Source organism: Microtus pennsylvanicus, chromosome 2 (assembly GCF_037038515.1).
Source record: "Microtus pennsylvanicus isolate mMicPen1 chromosome 2, mMicPen1.hap1, whole genome shotgun sequence".
Classification (NCBI taxonomy): domain Eukaryota; kingdom Metazoa; phylum Chordata; class Mammalia; order Rodentia; family Cricetidae; genus Microtus; species Microtus pennsylvanicus.
In genome coordinates, this window is record NC_134580.1 from 12,557,080 (window position 1) to 12,573,978 (window position 16,899).

A 16,899-nucleotide genomic window follows, 5' to 3' on the forward strand; every position below is an offset into this window, starting at 1 on the left:
GCAGAAGGAGACTAGATTAGGGGAGGCTTTGCAGGGTACAATATCCCCATGGTTCTCCAGCTAGGTTCCTGGGTCCCAAGAATGTCCAAGGAGGACCAGAATGGCATCTCTTACCCATAGGGCTGGGCTTGCTTAAGGTACAGTTGGCTTTGCCTTTCACTGGCTCCTACAGGCAAGCAGCATCTGATAGTGGATCTCACCTAGAACTTCACGGGGCTTCCTGCATGGTTTTTTTTTTTTTTTGAATGGACTATTTGCTCCAGTCCCTCTGATGTCTGATGGCCGCCCAGAGGGTGTGTGGGTGGGGTGAGGTCATCAGTCCCCACTGAGCTATGAGACTGGAACGGGATTTGCTTGCTCCTGGGCCCTGTGTGAGCTACTCAAGCATGCTCCCCTCTCTACTGCTCAGCAGTGTGCCCAGACGCACTCCTTATCTAACTCAGTATTCCAGACGAGGGAATAGGGGCATAGAACACACTTTGTAGTCCCACGTTCTGGAGAACCGTGAGCACGGCTAGGGTATGATGGAACTCAGGTAAGCACTGGATGTGGTTGTGGTGACGATTTCAAAACTGAGAATGAAGGGAGAACCAGGGCTACTCTCCTGGTTGGGTCTCAGTGCCTCTGCCATCCTGTGAAGCCATAGATGAGCGTTGGTGGCAAGACAGAAAGAATGCAAAAAGTTTGAGGCTGGCCTGGGTCACATGGTGAGACTCTGTCTCCAAAAGCTTCGCTCCACCAACAAGGAGAAAAGGCAAGGAAGGAAAAAAGGAAGGACAGTCACAGAGGATGAGCAGGGGTGGTGGGGTGGCGGGGTGTTAGCTGCTCAGGCCCCCCACACTCAGCCCAGCCCCCCCCATACACTCACAGCCAAGTGCTGAAGGTCTAATGTGGCTGTGAGCCCTGGGCCCCCACATGCTGGCTTGGCCTTTTCTTTACCCCCCAGACCACTCTGCAGGGAGGAAGCCCTGCCCCAGACTGAGAACAACCACTGTGGGTAGATGGCTCCCTCCAAAAGACTTTCAGGCCCCAGCCCCCAGGCTGTACCTCTAGACTCTGCCCTCAGGGTTCCAGAAGCAGAGGGAAGATTTTTTTTAAAGAAATCAATTTCTAGGACATTTTTAATATCACAGATTTGATGTCCCCAAAGTCTCATCTTTACCCTACCTGTATGAACACGCCCTGACACACAGATCCCGCTATCTTAGCTGACCTCGTGGCCTCCTCCCACTGTCCTGGGGCTTCAGGTAGTTGGGGAATGGAAGCGCAGGGTCTCATTCTCAGCACAGATCCTGGGGCACAGCCAGAGATCCAAGGGAGCATTTGTGGGGAGGTGGCGAGTCCTGGCTGGTGCAGGCAGCGCAGGGGTCAGGCTGTGTGTCCATGTCCACCTGTGCTGACAAGCGAGGGGTGCCTGGTTCATAACCCCACGGTCTCCAGGACAACACACCTACCATCTTGTCTGCATTCTGGATCCTCATCCTCTGCATCAGTGAGGTCTCCTTGGCCTTCAGCAGGAGGACACAGCTCTGAATGAAGTCGCAGTAGGCGAACTTTCCGTTGTTCTTCAGGTCATACTTGACAAGGAGCTGCTGGCTCTCCTCTTTGCTGATGTCCAGCTTGAACTTCTCCACAAGAGCTGAGGACCAAGCAGCCCAAAGTGTAATTGGTGGGGATTCAGGCATTCTCGTCTTCATTTGGCTACCAGTAGGCTCTACCCAAGAGCACCCACACAGGTTCCTCCCATCCCACCCCCCTCCAGAGCTGGCAGGACAGAGGCATGTCTCCCCAGGGGAGAGTCAGACGGACCCAGGAACTCTGCTGCAGTGACGCTCCCTTGCTTGTCACTGTCCTTCTCCTTGCATTCCTTCAGGAGCTCGCGCCAGCAACCCTGGATCTGCTTGCGGAGCTTGCTCTCAATGGGCTCGCAGTTCTGCAGGGGTGGGGTGCCTGCTGGGGTCTGTGGGGAGGGAGACAATGGGGCTCTCAACTGGAGGTCTCCTGGGGGCAGTCATGGGAACCACAGGTTGGACCTGTGAAGTTCAGCTCTGTCGGCGCCAGGAAAGGAGAGGGACCCTACTTCCGCCCACGAGCCATCTGAAGTCACCCCATAAACAGCTTTGGAATTAATACAGCCATGTTGTACTCCTCGACTTGGGATTCCTCCCCCCTCAAGGTCAGCCACAGCAGATGGAGCCTTTCTCGGGCCTACTGCCTCAAAGCTACGCTTATTTTCCCGGATTCCCAGGTTAAAGCCCCTTAGTGCCGCTGGTCATCTCTCTCCCCAGATCTCAGCAGAAAGACCAGCAACCTAATCATCTCCCTCCGATGTGTGTGTCTAGGACGTGGCTAGCCTTAAGGACTTTCTGACTCCTTTTCTCCACCACCTCTGACTTCACTGAAGACCACGTTCACTGTCACCCTGAGATCTGTGACACCAGAGCCCCTTTGGGCGGGGACCTTTGTCCATCTGGAGCTGTAGCAAACACCCAGTGCACAGACGGTCTACAGAGACAGTGCCTACCAGGCCCTGCATCTGGGGCCATATTTCTCTAGGCACATGGTGTAAGCACACAGCAGCTGCCTTGTGGGCACTTAGCGTGGTCTCAGGTGCCCTTCCCTGGAGACACTGCTATTCTGCTCAAGGACAAGGGAGGCACTCCCCCCCCCCCCCCCCAGAGCTGGGGATGACTCAGGGCTCTGTATCTCACCTGGCTCCAGTGTAAACTGGGAATCCATTCATCCGTGTGGGTGGTGCCCAAGGTCAGGAGACTGTCCCTCTCAGAGCCAGGCTTCCCACCCATGAATGCTGTGCCCCACTTCGATCTCTTCCTTCCCTGATGGCCTTTTCTAGGTTCCCTTTTCCATCCTGCCCCTCCCCCATCCTCCTCAAACTGCACCCCGCTCCCCACCCCTACTGGAAACTGACACTAGAGCTCCCCCCAGAATCATGAGCCCAATCTGTCAGTCCCCTGCAGTCTGAGGGAGAAACACCAGGCCCGTGTGCATGGATCTGAGGTGACAGGGGACACACATCAGGCTGGGAACTCACACTGGGGTAACTCCTTGATTTCAACCCAGTTCTGGGGCCCCGAGGAGAGTGGAGGGTAGATCTGGTTCCTTGGGAGACTTCAGGGGCACTGCTTCCCCTCTGGGCAAAGGTAGAGTCTCCAGAGTCGCCAAAGTCTCCAGCAGCCATGGGCGGCGAGGGTGCTCTCTCAGTGCTGAACCTGCTGAGGAAGTCCTGGTACTTGAGTCTCCCCTTGGCATTGACGGGCATCTCGCTCCACAACCTGTCAAACTAATAGCATTAAGTCAGTCCCAGGGGAGCGTGAACCCGGCCTGAGTCCCTCAGGAGTCCTGGAGGAGTAAAGCCAGAGGTGGCAGGATGTGACTGTGGACCAGGGTTCACGTCAATTAAAAAAAAAAATGAGAAAAATATCCATTTGGTTTCTGCAGGATAGAAGCCTCTGAAAGACTGTAGGGGGAGAAAAGGCAAGACAAGAGGATTATTCATGGCTTCCGCAGGACATTTTTTAATTGAATTGGGTCCTCAGTGAGCAGTTTAAGGCCATTAAATCTTGTGATTAGTCACAGTGACCGAGCTGTGGTGCATAAAAACATTTTAGGAGAAAATGCAAATCAAACCAGGGCCCCATCTCCGTCCCAAGAAAGCCGCTGGCCTCATTCCTCAGCTGTCCCTGCACACCTGAGTCACAGTGGCTCACAGGTGCCACCGCCTCAGCCACTGCCTTTGCCGCCACAATTTATATCACCCCAAAGGTAAGAAATGTCCCTCTTGCAAGATGAAAAGGAAGCATTTGGAAACCGGAGAGAAGTTTATGGCTTTGTGTGGTGACTGTCTGATGCCACAGACCGTATGGAAACTACAGCATGGGACAAAGCGACAGGAGGCTTCCCACGTGAGCTGCTTTGGATGGCTGCAGGTCTTTCAGGGAACCTGACTGCTTGCGAAACCTCCAGCTGACAGAGCCTGGCTGTCAGCCCCCCAGGGCACAGAGGCCAGGAGGCTGGGCTAAGGGACAGTTTCCTGTTCCCCTTGCAGTCTAGAGGTCACCTGAAACGTACTTTCCTCCTGGGTGTCTCCTGGGGTTTACCCACAGTTAATGACTTAAAGTGACCAACTCTTGGGCTCCGTCTAAAATCCCCAAAGACTTGCTAACTGCCATACCAGCCTACCTGTGGGGTTAGACATGTGGGTGCCCCCCTGGGATTAGAGCATCTTTAGATTTGCACCACCCTGACCTGTGCTCAGGCAGGCAGCTTCCATGTGGGATTTACAAGTAGGCATGCGTACCAAGCATATTCCCAGAGGTTGGTGTCTGGAGCTGAGAGGATTGGAAGTCATTGAGAAAATTAAAAACAACCCATGATGGGTAATAAGACTCCACAGAGCTGATGAGCTTTGAGGTGAACTAGCCCAGGGCTTCTCCAGCTCTAGGAAGCAGAAACCCCCAGGGAGTCTGCTAAGACCTGCCCACGGGGTTCTGACAACTTCAGAACCTACAGGAAAATTAAAAAAGAATATATATTGGAAATATACAAGATTCTGCCAAAAAGCAAGTGAAGTGGACCAACTCACACGTGGGAGGCTAACAGGTCCCCCGTGTTCTACCCCAGGTTTGCCCTGGTCTCCAGACCCAGCCAGCACCGTTTAGAAGCCTTGATTCTCACAGTGTCCACCCATCTGGCCACTGTGTAGACACAGCCTCGTCTGCCAGTTGGGATGATCACTGCTGTGCCATTTGGCCGCTGGTCTCCCTCCTCCCTCCTAGTCCCTATTCTTCCATGGCGCTCTGAGGAACTCTCTCCATCATCACAAAACCCACATCCTCACAGCTCCTTGTGGTGGGTGCAGAACTGCCTCCCAGCAAGGAAACATGTAGCAGCATCTCAACGGCTCTGGCTTTCTCCTCTTTGTGTCTTCTGTTGTCATCTTTGGCCAATGTATTCCTAAAGACAAGTGGCAGATTCCTGTTAACCCCGATTCTTTCTTAGGTTTCTATGGCTGTGACAAAACACCATTACCACTCAGTGTTGGTCTTAGGTTGGCCACTCAGAAGCAGCACGGCTGTCTGTGATGCTCCTGGAACCTCATCTGCAAACGGTGTTATCTTAGTCCCAGGTTCTGCTTGAAACCATCTGCGTGTCCATCTTCCCTTTGTTCTGCTGTGCTCCTCACCAGCCCCAGGTGCTCACTCCACCTCCCCCTGCACTCAACTTTCCTGGCAAAGCTGATCTCGCAACTTCACACAACAGTAGTGTAACAGCTTCCAGATTGCAGCCTACCGATGGCATTCAAAGAAATAAAGTCACCACACGAATGAAGGAACAAGCCAAGGCTGACTCTGCCTTCAGATATCAGAACTGTTAGTGCCCATACATGAATGTGTTAAAAACAAGCAGGAGCATTAGCAATGAGAAATACACAACTGACAGACATTTGAAATCAGGGGAAAATAAAATTCCTTGAAACAAAAAATGCAATCATTGAAAAAAAATTCGTTAACAGATCACAATCAAAGGCCATACTTCTTAGAAGAAAAATATAGGCAGAAAGAAGAAAGGCCTCAAATGGAATGGGTAAGGAAAGCAATGCTGAACAAACAGCATTGAGGCCAGTGAGCCATACAGGTTTAATCTGTAGAGAAAAGTTGCAAGACAAAGATTAGATACTAATAACAATATCATGAAATGCAAGGAGGCCACTGAATCACAGCAACTCAGTATTCTCACAATACTGAGTAAGGGAACCTGGTTTAAAAATTGGTCAGATGTAAGGGTAACAGCCAGTTACTGATGACAAAAGTATGTAGCTTTTGCCAAATAGGCTAGAAAAGCTATAAAAGCTCAATCCAAATTATATCAAGAAAATATATTTTCAAACAACATAAAGGAAATAAGAATGGCAGGAAGCTTAATATTGACAACAGAAATAAATGGAAAAAACAACAACTAATGTAAATGAGCCAAACACCCATGTAAAATGGCAGGGATCACCAGAGAAGATGTTTAAGAATCCACTATTCATAAAGCCTACATGCAAAACAGAAATATCAGGGGTGTCAAAGATTTGAAGAAGTTTAAATAGATATATCAAGCAGACACTAAATGAAAGGAAGGCTCAGAGGCCATACTGCTATCACATTAAATAGACTTTAAGATTAAAAGCTATTTTCTTAGAACTTGATATATCTAACACTGAGTTACAAGTATCCACATTTCTGAGCCATTGATGGGCCAAGTTAACAGAGAATAGAGATTCTGAGGCTAGAAGTAGCAGCTGGTTTCAATCAGCAGGTGTAGACTGCTTCATAAGGCTCCATTCAAAACACACCATCTAGCTACAAATGAAACATTTATAAAAAATGACCACACATCCAATCTCAGATAATTCTAATAACTGATAAGATCCAGTCTCATTCTCTAATTAAAATCATGTTCATTTATAAGTTAATAACTCTTTAAAAACACATTCATTCGGGAACAAAAAACCACCCGTATTTCTAAATCAAAGGACCCAAGATGGGAATAAGAGACTAGGAGCTCCATTATAATTTTGCAACTATGTATCAAAATTTGGATGCAGCTAAAGTAGTAATTAGACAGAAATGTACAGTTTTAAGTGCCTATTATGGAAGGAAGAGCAGCTGAAATTCAAAGCCTGCATCCAACCTATGCCAAGGAAGAGGGAACAAGAGGCTGTCAATACAGCAGGAAGTCCGCAGAGCTGAAAGCCGATCCTCAGAAAAGACTAAGCGCACACACATGGCTGTAGTATGAACTGGAGGGGGGAGGGGGAGCAAGTGCTGTGTGGTCCAGCTTGTGACACATACAGCAAGAAAAGAGGACACAGATTCTATGGTGAGTCAGTGCATGCCAATCCGAAAAGTGAGAAAAAGTGAACAAATTCATGTAAAAACATAAATCACTAAAGTGTTTGAGCCTGGGTGCCCTGTAACCATCAGAAAAACACACTGGCAGTTAAAACCCCCTTATGGAAAACTCTGGGCCCTGGGAAGCTTATAAGCATCTTTTATCTTCAGGAAGCTGGCAGCCCAGTTCCCAGGCCTCTCTGACAAAAAGAAGAGTATACAGCCCTAGATTCTACTTACACAGTAGTAGCTTGATTCAAATGAGACACAAGCACGAGGAAGTACAGATGGCTGTCACAACCATCAGCACAATTGTTTTCAGGTTTAGAGGGAGGATGAGGGAGCATGTGCACACGTGGGCGCCTGCCAAGGCTACAAGAGGGCATTGGATTTTCTGGAACTGGCATTATAGGCAGCTGTGAGCCACCATGTAGGTCAGATCCCTCCTAGTCCTCTGCATGAACAGTCAGTGCTCCTAACCACCGAGTCACCTTGCTAGCCATGGAAACACTTTCAACATGGCCTGACCAGACTGTGCTTACATTTGCTTTAAGACCATGCGGTCCACCAGCACAGCTCACTGCCTGAGAAACTGAATAGGCAAAGCTCGGTGTCTATCTTGATACATGTATCCATGTAGGGGAAGCATTCGATACAAACAATGCTTGCTGGGTTTTAGAAAAACAGGCATGCAAAGAACTTAACAATTGATCAGGAGTTCCTGACATGTGATATATAAAAGTACCTCTAGGGAAAATAGATCTAACCTCCGAACACTGGAGCATTCCTGTTCAATCGAGGCTAGATACCAGGGAAGCTGTTACAGCTCTGTTTAGATCTGTGGGATCTAGGCATTGCTACAAAGGAAGAAGAAGAAGAAGAAAAGAAGAAGAAGAAGAAGAAGAAGAAGAAGAAGAAGAAGAAGAAGAAGAAGAAGAAGAAGAAGAAGAAGAAGAAGAAGAAGAAGAAGAAGAAGAAGAAGAAGAAGAAGAAGAAGAAGAAGAAGAAGAAGAAGAAGAAGAAAAGAAGAAGAAGAAGAAGAAGAAGAAGAAGAAGAAGAAGAAGAAGAAGAAGAAGAAGAAGAAGAAGAAGAAGAAGAAGAAGAAATAGGCCTATTAGGCCTATGGGTCGAAAGGACACCTGCCTGCTGGTCAGAATTGGCCTGAGGTATCAGCTCAAGAAACTGGGTGACAAGTTATTCAATGACTGAATTTAACAAAGTTGTTATGACAAAAGCCAACAAAACTGAAGGTATGAAGTTACAAGTTTTCTTACAACGAAACAAAACAGACATTAAAGACACAAAAGATACCACACAGCAACAACAATAGTGCAGAATGAAAGGGAGCAGACACCTACAGGAAGAGAGGGAGTCTGGGTCAGCGGAGAGGAAGCTCAATTGGTGCAGTCCAATAAAAGTCAAAGGTTCCCCTCCGCCCTCCCCCTGGAGGCAGGAACTCCTCAAGCCACACTGGCAGGGAGCTCTCGACGCCCCTGCCTCAGTATGGGCATCACAGGTATGTAGCACCACACGACTTTCCAGGGGAACCCGTGCCATGGCGCTGGAACACTGACACAAAGCTGAGACTGTGGCAGACACTCCTGACTTGATGGGGCCACAAAGACCTGGGTGCTGGCTATTTACAACATGGTGGAGCACAGTGGAGTTGGAGCAGACCTCCGTGAAAGAGGAGGACCAGAGTCGCCAGGACTATGCAGCCCCACTTCACATAGGTGGGCAAACAGGTGCTGCCTACACGGCAAGAAGAGAAAGTGAAAGCTCCGAAAACTTGAGAGAGGACCAGCTGATGATGTTGGCTCAACCACAGTTAAGAGTGGAACAGGAGTGAGCTGTGCGTGCGGGGTCCACTCAACTGCAGTGACGCAGTGTATAAAAGAAAACACACATGCATATAGTGCATGCACACACATGGGCACACATACATGTGCATACACATATCCACATATGTACTTGCACACTCACACATATACACATATGTACATACGATTCAAATTCAACTCCTCCCCAGCTTCTCCTCAATGTCACTGTGGTTGCTGGCTCTTTTCTTCCGCTCTCTCCAGTCCCTATGACTTCTCAATCTGTTATTCCCAAACTCTGTCTGTCTTTGGCACCCTGAGCCTGCATCTTAGGCTCTTAGCCATGCCCTGTCCACGTTCACCTTGCCCATCCTCCAGCCTCTGCATCCCCCAGCCTCTGCCTTGGGCACTCTTCTTGACAGCTTCACTTGGACAGTTGGCCTTGAACCTCCTTACTCTATGCTGCCCAATACCAACACCTAGCTCCACGGCCACTCACAGACACCGGCACACACTGTGGGATTCAGCTCAGACACCCTCAACCTCTTCTAGTCCCCTCTGTCAATGATCAGCCCTTGATCCCTGCCTTTCATCTCTCTCCACACAGCAGCCAGAGGGCCCCTGTTTAAAGCCACCCATCAGGCCAACTGGCATAGGGTAGGGACAGCCCTCTCACCTCCCGAGTGAAGAAAAAATGCTCCCACTTGGCTCCTGTCCTACAGGATAGACTCCTGTAGGGAGTCTTGGGCTCATCTCCTCAAAGCACTGGTCATCTGCCAATGGTCCACTCCCATCACAGTTCTGTAATCCATGTCCCTTCTGCTTCCTGCTAACCCTACCTAGTAGCCAGGTTGTCCCTTTGAGGCTACCTGCTCAGAGAGTCTCCCCAACCCTACTAGTTACAAGCATGGCTCCCACTCCCTGTCTGTACTCTTTTCCTTCCATGAAAGAAACATAAAGATCATCACTGTCCAAGAGACTGTCTGTTTTACTTAGTATGTTTACTCTCAAAGTTCTCCAAGATGCAGACCCTTCAGGGACAGCTTTTTCATCCAGCTGCTGGGAGCAGGATTAAAACCTGCTGTTCCTGGTTCAAGCTGCTCCTGTCGGCACTGCTCTCTGTCTCTGTGGGCTTGCATCCTGTTGTCAGGGAGACCACAGTCCCCTGCAGGTGCCTGGTCGTGGCCTCTCAGCTCCCACAGGCTCCTTCTCAACAGGCAGTAGCCTGCACTGCTCATATGCTCCGCTCCACTAGCCTCTGATGTCCCTCCTCTGCTGTGATGATTAATACTGACTGTCAACTGGACAGGACCTAGCATCACCTAGGAGACGAACCTCTATACATACCTGTGTAGAGGCTTCTGGATTAGAATAATTAAGAAGTGGAGACATACCCAAAATGTGAGCAGGACCATTTGATGGGTTGGGGTTCTGGGCTGAATAGAAAGTAGGAAGTAACCAGCAGCCACCTCTCTCTCTGCATGCTGGCTGTGCATACAACATGGCAGCTGCCTCAAGCCTCTGTCACCATTGCATCCCCATCATGACAGACTTTGCCTTCCCACCGAGAGCCAGGACAAACCCTCCCTTCCTCACGGTGCTTCTTCAGGTGCCTTGTCACACAGCAACAGGGGAAACTCTTCTGTTGACAGAGCCTAGCACCAGCACTCACACCTGAGTGGGCTCTGCTGCCTCTGGGCATTTTCTGCCCATCAAGATGGGTGACTATGTTCCTAGAAACTGGCTCAGAGGCCAAGGCTGTGATCAGGAGACCAGGGGCATGGGAAATGGGAAAGAGAAGGATGGAAGGGCCAAGTGGGACATGACGAGCTCTGCCAAGTGGGACTGGGAAAGGCCTCCTTCTGCATCTGGAAGGAGGAATAGACAGTGAGAGATGCAGGGGCCAAGTCCTGGCAGAGGCAAAGAAGGCAGCTGGCCAGGAAGCAAGGGTGCCAAGAGGGCTCAGGGGAAGCACCAGAGAAAACACAGAGATTCCAAGTGACTGTTCTGAGTCACACAGCTGGACAAGGGCACAGCTGGACATGCGCACAGCTAGCACAGGTGCACAGCTGCACAGACACAGGATTCCCTCTGCATCTGGAAGGAGGAGTAGACAGTGAGAGATGCAGGGACCAAGTCCTGGCAGAGGCAAAGAAGGCAGCTGGCCAGCAAGTAAGGGTACCAAGAGGGCCCAGAGGAAGCACCAGAGAAAACACAGAGATTCCAAGTGACTGTTCTGAGTCACACAGCTGGACAGGCGCACAGTTGCACAGGTGCACAGCTAGACATGTGCACAGCTAGCACAGGCGCACAGCTAGCAGAGCTGCACAGGCACAAAGCCAGACAGGCACACAGCTGGAGAGGCGCACAGCTAGCACAGGCGCACAGCTGGAGAGGCGCACAGCTGAACAGGCGCACAGCCGGACAGGCGCACAGCTGGACAGGCGCACAGCTGCATAGGCGCACAGCTAGCACAGGCGCAGCTAGCACAGGCGCACAGCTGGACATGCGCACAGCCGGACAGGCGCACAGCTGCATAGGCGCACAGCTGGACAGGCACACAGCTAGCACAGGCGCACAGCTGGACAGGCACACAGCTCGAGAGGCACACAGCTAGCACAGGCGCACAGCTGCATAGGCGCACAGCTGGACAGGCACACAGCTAGCACAGGCGCACAGCTGGAGAGGCGCACAGCTGAACAGGCGCACAGCCGGACAGGTGCACAGCTGCATAGGCGCACAGCTGGACAGGCACACAGCTAGCACAGGTGCACAGCTGGAGAGGCACACAGCTCGAGAGGCGCACAGCTAGCACAGGCGCAGCTAGCACAGGCGCACAGCTGGACATGCGCACAGCTGGACAGGCGCACAGCCGGACAGGCGCACAGCTGCATAGGCGCCGCACAGCTGGAGAGGCGCACAGCTAGCACAGGCGCACAGCTGGAGAGGCGCACAGCCGGACAGGCGCACAGCCGGACAGGCGCACAGCCGGACAGGCGCACAGCCGGACAGGCGCACAGCCGGACAGGCACACAGCCGGACAGGCACACAGCCGGACAGGCACACGGCTAGCACAGGCGCACAGCTGGACAGGCGCACAGCGGGACAGATGCACAGCTGGACAGGCACACAGCTGGACAGGCGCACAGCCGGACAGGCGCACAACTACATAGGCGCACAGCTGGACAGGCACACAGCTGGACAGATGCACAGCTGGACAGATGCACAGCTTGCACAGGCACACAGCTGCACAGGCGCAGAAGCCTGAGTTGTTTAATTACCTGCAAGCATCATTCTCACTTTGGCAGGGGTGTCTGTTTGGGGACAAAATCGCTTATAAATGTTCAGAGAGACTCCTTTCTGATAGAGATGCTCTCTTTCTCTGGAAAGTCGATTGCACCCACAGGCTTCCAAGTCATATCTCTTCCCCCACTCACAGAGCTCTGGAAGTCAGGAGAGCTGGACTCTTTTGAGTGTGAGACAATGCAGGTGAGCCAGACCATGGGGACAAGATGGCAGTTAAGTGGTAGTTAGTACTCCGGCACCATCCCAACACACTTGGCACAGCATGCTGTCCCAGGGTGCAGCAGAGATGGGAAAAGCCCTGTCAATCATACCAGCACCAGATGATGACAGATGCACAGGAAGCTGGAGCTGATTTTAACAGCAAGAGGGACAGGACGCTCACCCTGATGAAAATGGTGTGGTTCACAGCTGTGATAGCAACAGCCGCTCCTGTGAGTTTCAGTACGATTTACTACAAAATAAGACCTCAGTGGGGCATGGCAGCTCATTCAGGCACTCCTGGGACTGGGGAGGCTGAAGCAGGATGATCAATGCACGTTTTAAGGTCAGTCTGGTCTACAGACCAAGTTCCAGGTTATTCAAGACTATATACTGAGAGCTTATTGAAGAGGAAGCGGGGAGAGAAGGAAAAAGGGGAGGGAAAGAGAGGTAGGGGAGAAAAGGAGGAGGAAGAAGTAGAAGAGGAGGAGGGGAAGTTAAAAAGAGGAAAAAGAAAAGGGACAAGGAGAAGAAAAGGGGGAGTGGGTAGGGGTGGCATTCTTTGCTCCCACAACTGCTTGGGAGGGCAGCCACGGTCCTACCTGCTCGTCCGTCAGGATCTGCACATGGCGGGTGCAGACAGATCTGAACTCATCTCTGGAAACTGTGTTGCTCTTCATGGTGTCAAAGTTCTCAAACTCCTGGGCGATGGCATGGTAGTGGGAAGCCAATGCCTTGTGCACTCGTGCCAAGATGTCTTTTTTGGCTACTTCTTTGGGAGATGTAGGGGGTGAGATCTTGGGCATCTTTTCTGCCCACTCGTCAGCAGTCTGCACAGAATGGAAAGGAAATTGATCCGCTGAGTAAACAGTAGGTACCTTTTGTCTCTGGGTGAGGGGAGCATAGCTTACTTAATAGGGTAGAGAAGAACAGATGAGTCACGATTTCTGATGACAGGTCAGCCCAGCTGTTCGGAAGCCTGGGCTCACTTGCCATGAAAATTGTCCCCAGGGTAGCATTCTGCCCTTGGAATGTGGGTTGTGGAACACTGAGAAGACCCAGGAAGGGTTCACTTAACACATGAAAGGGTTGGGGAGAGGGCTCAGTTGGTAAAGTGCTAACCACAGAAGGTTAACAAAAGAACTTCTGGATCCCCAGAAGCCTGTAGTGTTGGCTGGAGCTGTCCATGGTGCTGGGAAGCTCAGCAGAGAGATGCTCAACCTGGGCCAAGATCAGGGACTTCCCAGACCCAGGCCAAAGGAACTTTATGAGCAAGCAAAGGGCTTGCAGTGAAGATCTGAGGGGGGGGGCAAACCCCACCTTCAGTGTCTGGCACTTCACTATGGGGGATAGATGGACCGGAGTGGCAAGCAGGGGGCCAGGAAAACTCTCAGTTTATTTGGAGCCAGCTAAATCAGGTCTCTGTGGAGACTGGTCACCGTGATGCAGCCAGGCTTGGGAGACCCAAAGGGTCAAGGTGTGTGTTAATAGAGTCTTCCACCTCCTGCAAGGTAGGAGACAGCTTTGAAAAGTACCTCCTTGCAGAGTGAGCCAACCCTCCTAACGCTAGACCTGGGGGAGGGAAGTTATGGTCTGATGGTAAAGACCCGGCCAGTGATAACCCAGTGGTGAGAGAATCCAAGATATCCAGCGCAGGAGCACTGGCCATGGTCCTGGCCCTGGTTCCAGCCCTGGCCCCGGGATATCCTGATTGATGGGACTCATCATGACCTTGCTTTGATTCTGGCTCTTACTGTGGAACCACGGTTGTGCTAGACATTCAGCAGGTTTAGACAGCAGATCCTTATAACGAGTAGTCCAACGTGGCCATGCTTTAAATGATCTCACAGCAATATCTGCACTCTGTCACTGTCTGGCGTCATGTTTTATAAAACTGTAGCAAACCCCAGCAGCAGCTGGGAGTGTCCTTGGGAACACAGACACACACTTCCACTTAGATCCCAGCCCTCTCACACGCCTCCTTGAAGTCATTTGTAAGATAGAGAAGCATCTTCTCTCACTTGAGAAAAATCAAAGTGAAATCACTGGTGTGTCACATGCCTTTCAGAATTCGCATCCTTATCCTTCCATAGTGGGTCAGCATCCAGGGACCAGAGAGTACCCTCCTAGTGTGGAGTCCTGCCTCTAAGTCCAAAAGCACACCTGAAACACTGGGGGGGGGGGGCAGCTCAGTGTGGGAGAAAGGCAGGCCCATGGCTGGCTCCAGCTTGACTCCACCTCTGCCTGACGAGGAGAATATACAAGTAGCTTGCCTACTTTTTGCCTGTTTCCTCCTCTCCTGGGCTGGGGTAAATAAAACTGACCTGAGGTAATGACTGTGAGGTGACTGAGGTGACTACGAGGGGGACAGTCATGAGGTTGGTTCTCTCCTACCTCTACAAGGGCTCCAGTCATGGATTCTCCAGGATGGGGCAGCATCTTTACCATCTTTGCCCACTGCCTGTCCTTTACAGCTGGGCTTCATCTATTTGTTCTATGATTTATCTATGTAACCCAGGCTGGCCACAAACTCAGCATTTCCATGCCTCAACCTTCTCCATGATGGAATGATAGACACCTGGCCTACCTTACACATTTTTTTAGAAGAGCCACCATTTGAGATAAGACAAGAAGATGAAGAATAAGACACATTGTTAGATAAGACACATTGGCTAGAAAGTCTCCAAACAACTTAGGAAAGCGGTCCAATCTGAGCTAAAACCTGCTTTTGAAAAGCAGTAGCCATGGATGGCTTATCAGTTGAAGTGAGGAGAATCCCGCATCCATTAAAGGCTGGCCAAACACACAGGTGAGATCCCGAGAACGACAGAGCCTCTTGAGGGAAACCTGCATCTACTGAGTCAGGGATGGATGGAGAGCAAGGCCCTGTTCCTGATGGAGAGTCATATGCAAGCCGCAAAGACCCTTTCAAGTTCTAAGAAAACTTCTCTGGGCCCTGGGGAGACGGCTCAGTGGGAAAGCACCTGCTGCATAGGCACGGGGACCTGAACTGGATCCCTAGGTCTTACCCTATAAAGGGGACAGGGTGGTGTGGCTCTGCAATGCCAGCCTGGGGAAGGGGAGATAGGAGCATATCTGGGGTTCATGGACCAGTCAGCTTAGACTAATGGAGTCTCAGGCCAGTGGGAGAGCCTATCTCTAAACAAGGTGGTTGGCTCCTGGGGAATTACAGCTGAGGTTGTACACAACCATCTATCTCTCTCCCTTCATCTCTTCCTCCCCCTTTCCCCACATACCTTTAATGAATATATGGGGAAGGAGGTGGGACTCAAAAACATTTTGCCAACTACATTGATGATAAAAATATGCAGTCATACAGTTTTAGGAAAGGCTAGCAATGAGGGGGGTCTGACCCAAAGATACTGAAACTGGATGTAACTATGGTCTAGGGAGAATCATGGAGCTTGGATGAGACTTCGTCTGTGTTGCTGGACATCAGCTCTGCCTACCTGTGATGGGAAATCAGCCCCCTCCATGGAGCCTTTGATCAAGAGGCCTGTTGGCCACAATGTCACAGCACTAGACAGTAGAGTGGCTGCCTTAAGTAGATGGCCCCGGTGAGGGGCTGCAGCTTACCAGTTTCCTCAAAGAGACTCCTTCTCCCCGGAACACCACCAGCAGAATGGAACCCTGCGCTGTTTCTGCCTCAGCAAATGGAACCCCTATCCCCAGCCCCAAGGCCTGTAGCCACCTGATCCCACATCCAAAACACTCACAAACCCCACCAGCTCAGTCCGTTCTCACCTCACCATGACAGTCTCTTGTACCCGTGTTTGGGCATGCTCCCCTGAGGAGGCTCTTTTCTATAAGTGACTATCCAATAAAGGCCAGACCCTCAAGGGCTCCTCAGACCCCCAGGACAAGAGGCCAGCCTCACAATAGGCTCCTACATTCTGTGACCTTACTTGCCTAACTCCAGCTAAGAGCTCCTGCTACCTGCAGGACACTATGGGTGCAGCACTGCTCTGGGAGCCTGTGTACTCTCTGTCCCCTTTCCTCCTGCACTCTGTGGCATCTCAGAGACCCATCCACGTGTCCCCTCCCCTGATGGTTTCCTGTCACACTTGTCTCTGACCTCTACACTCACTTTTACTTTCTCACTCTGGCAGATGAACTTCACAGACAGCAAGGGTTCCATCTCTCTTTCCCGGGGAGTTAGTCCCTAGAGGTCAGGGGAGATGGCGAGGCACCATGGAACCAAGGAACAAACAGCAGACACTCAATGATGCCAGCGCTGCCAGTGGTATAGTGATGGAGGGGACAGGATTCTGCCTGCCCTGAGTGGTGGTCATGGTTCAACTGTCTGGAGGCAAAGAAATGGAAATGACAGCAAGAGCCTGCTTTAGCCAACTATGAGCTCTGGCCATCTCTACGCTGGAGAGGAGGAAGAACGTTGTGGAGCCAGAAAGCGTCCTGGTGGCCAGCCCTCGCTCTCCTGGCAGTCTCCTTAGAAAATAAACTAGAACAAATGAGCACGGTTTCTAAAGCAAAGCCTTGGCAATGACCACCAACTTTAGGCACATGGTTAGGGAGAGTGCTATTTTTATAGATGGGCTACAGTGCAGCCGCTAGAAGGTTCCCAGGGAGAACTTAGCCAGAAAGCATCAGTAATGGAGGAGAAGGAATGGAGAAAGACCACAAGGTGGCTGCATAAGGAATG

The 16,899-nt window shown here is 51.0% G+C and overlaps 1 protein-coding gene across 1 annotated transcript in view; it reads right to left on the reverse strand.

Annotated features, from left to right (window-relative positions):
- The window catches only part of Efcab6 (EF-hand calcium binding domain 6), a 199,839-nt gene that overhangs the window by 2,980 nt on the left and 179,960 nt on the right, over positions 1–16,899 (reverse strand). Inside the window, exons 27-30 of the mRNA XM_075963519.1 lie at positions 12,821–13,048; positions 3,053–3,301; positions 1,810–1,960; positions 1,455–1,639 (exon numbers count right to left, since the gene is read on the reverse strand). Of these exons, the coding sequence (XP_075819634.1) occupies positions 1,455–1,639; positions 1,810–1,960; positions 3,053–3,301; positions 12,821–13,048 (813 nt within the window). The remainder of the gene's footprint in view (positions 1–1,454; positions 1,640–1,809; positions 1,961–3,052; positions 3,302–12,820; positions 13,049–16,899) is intronic.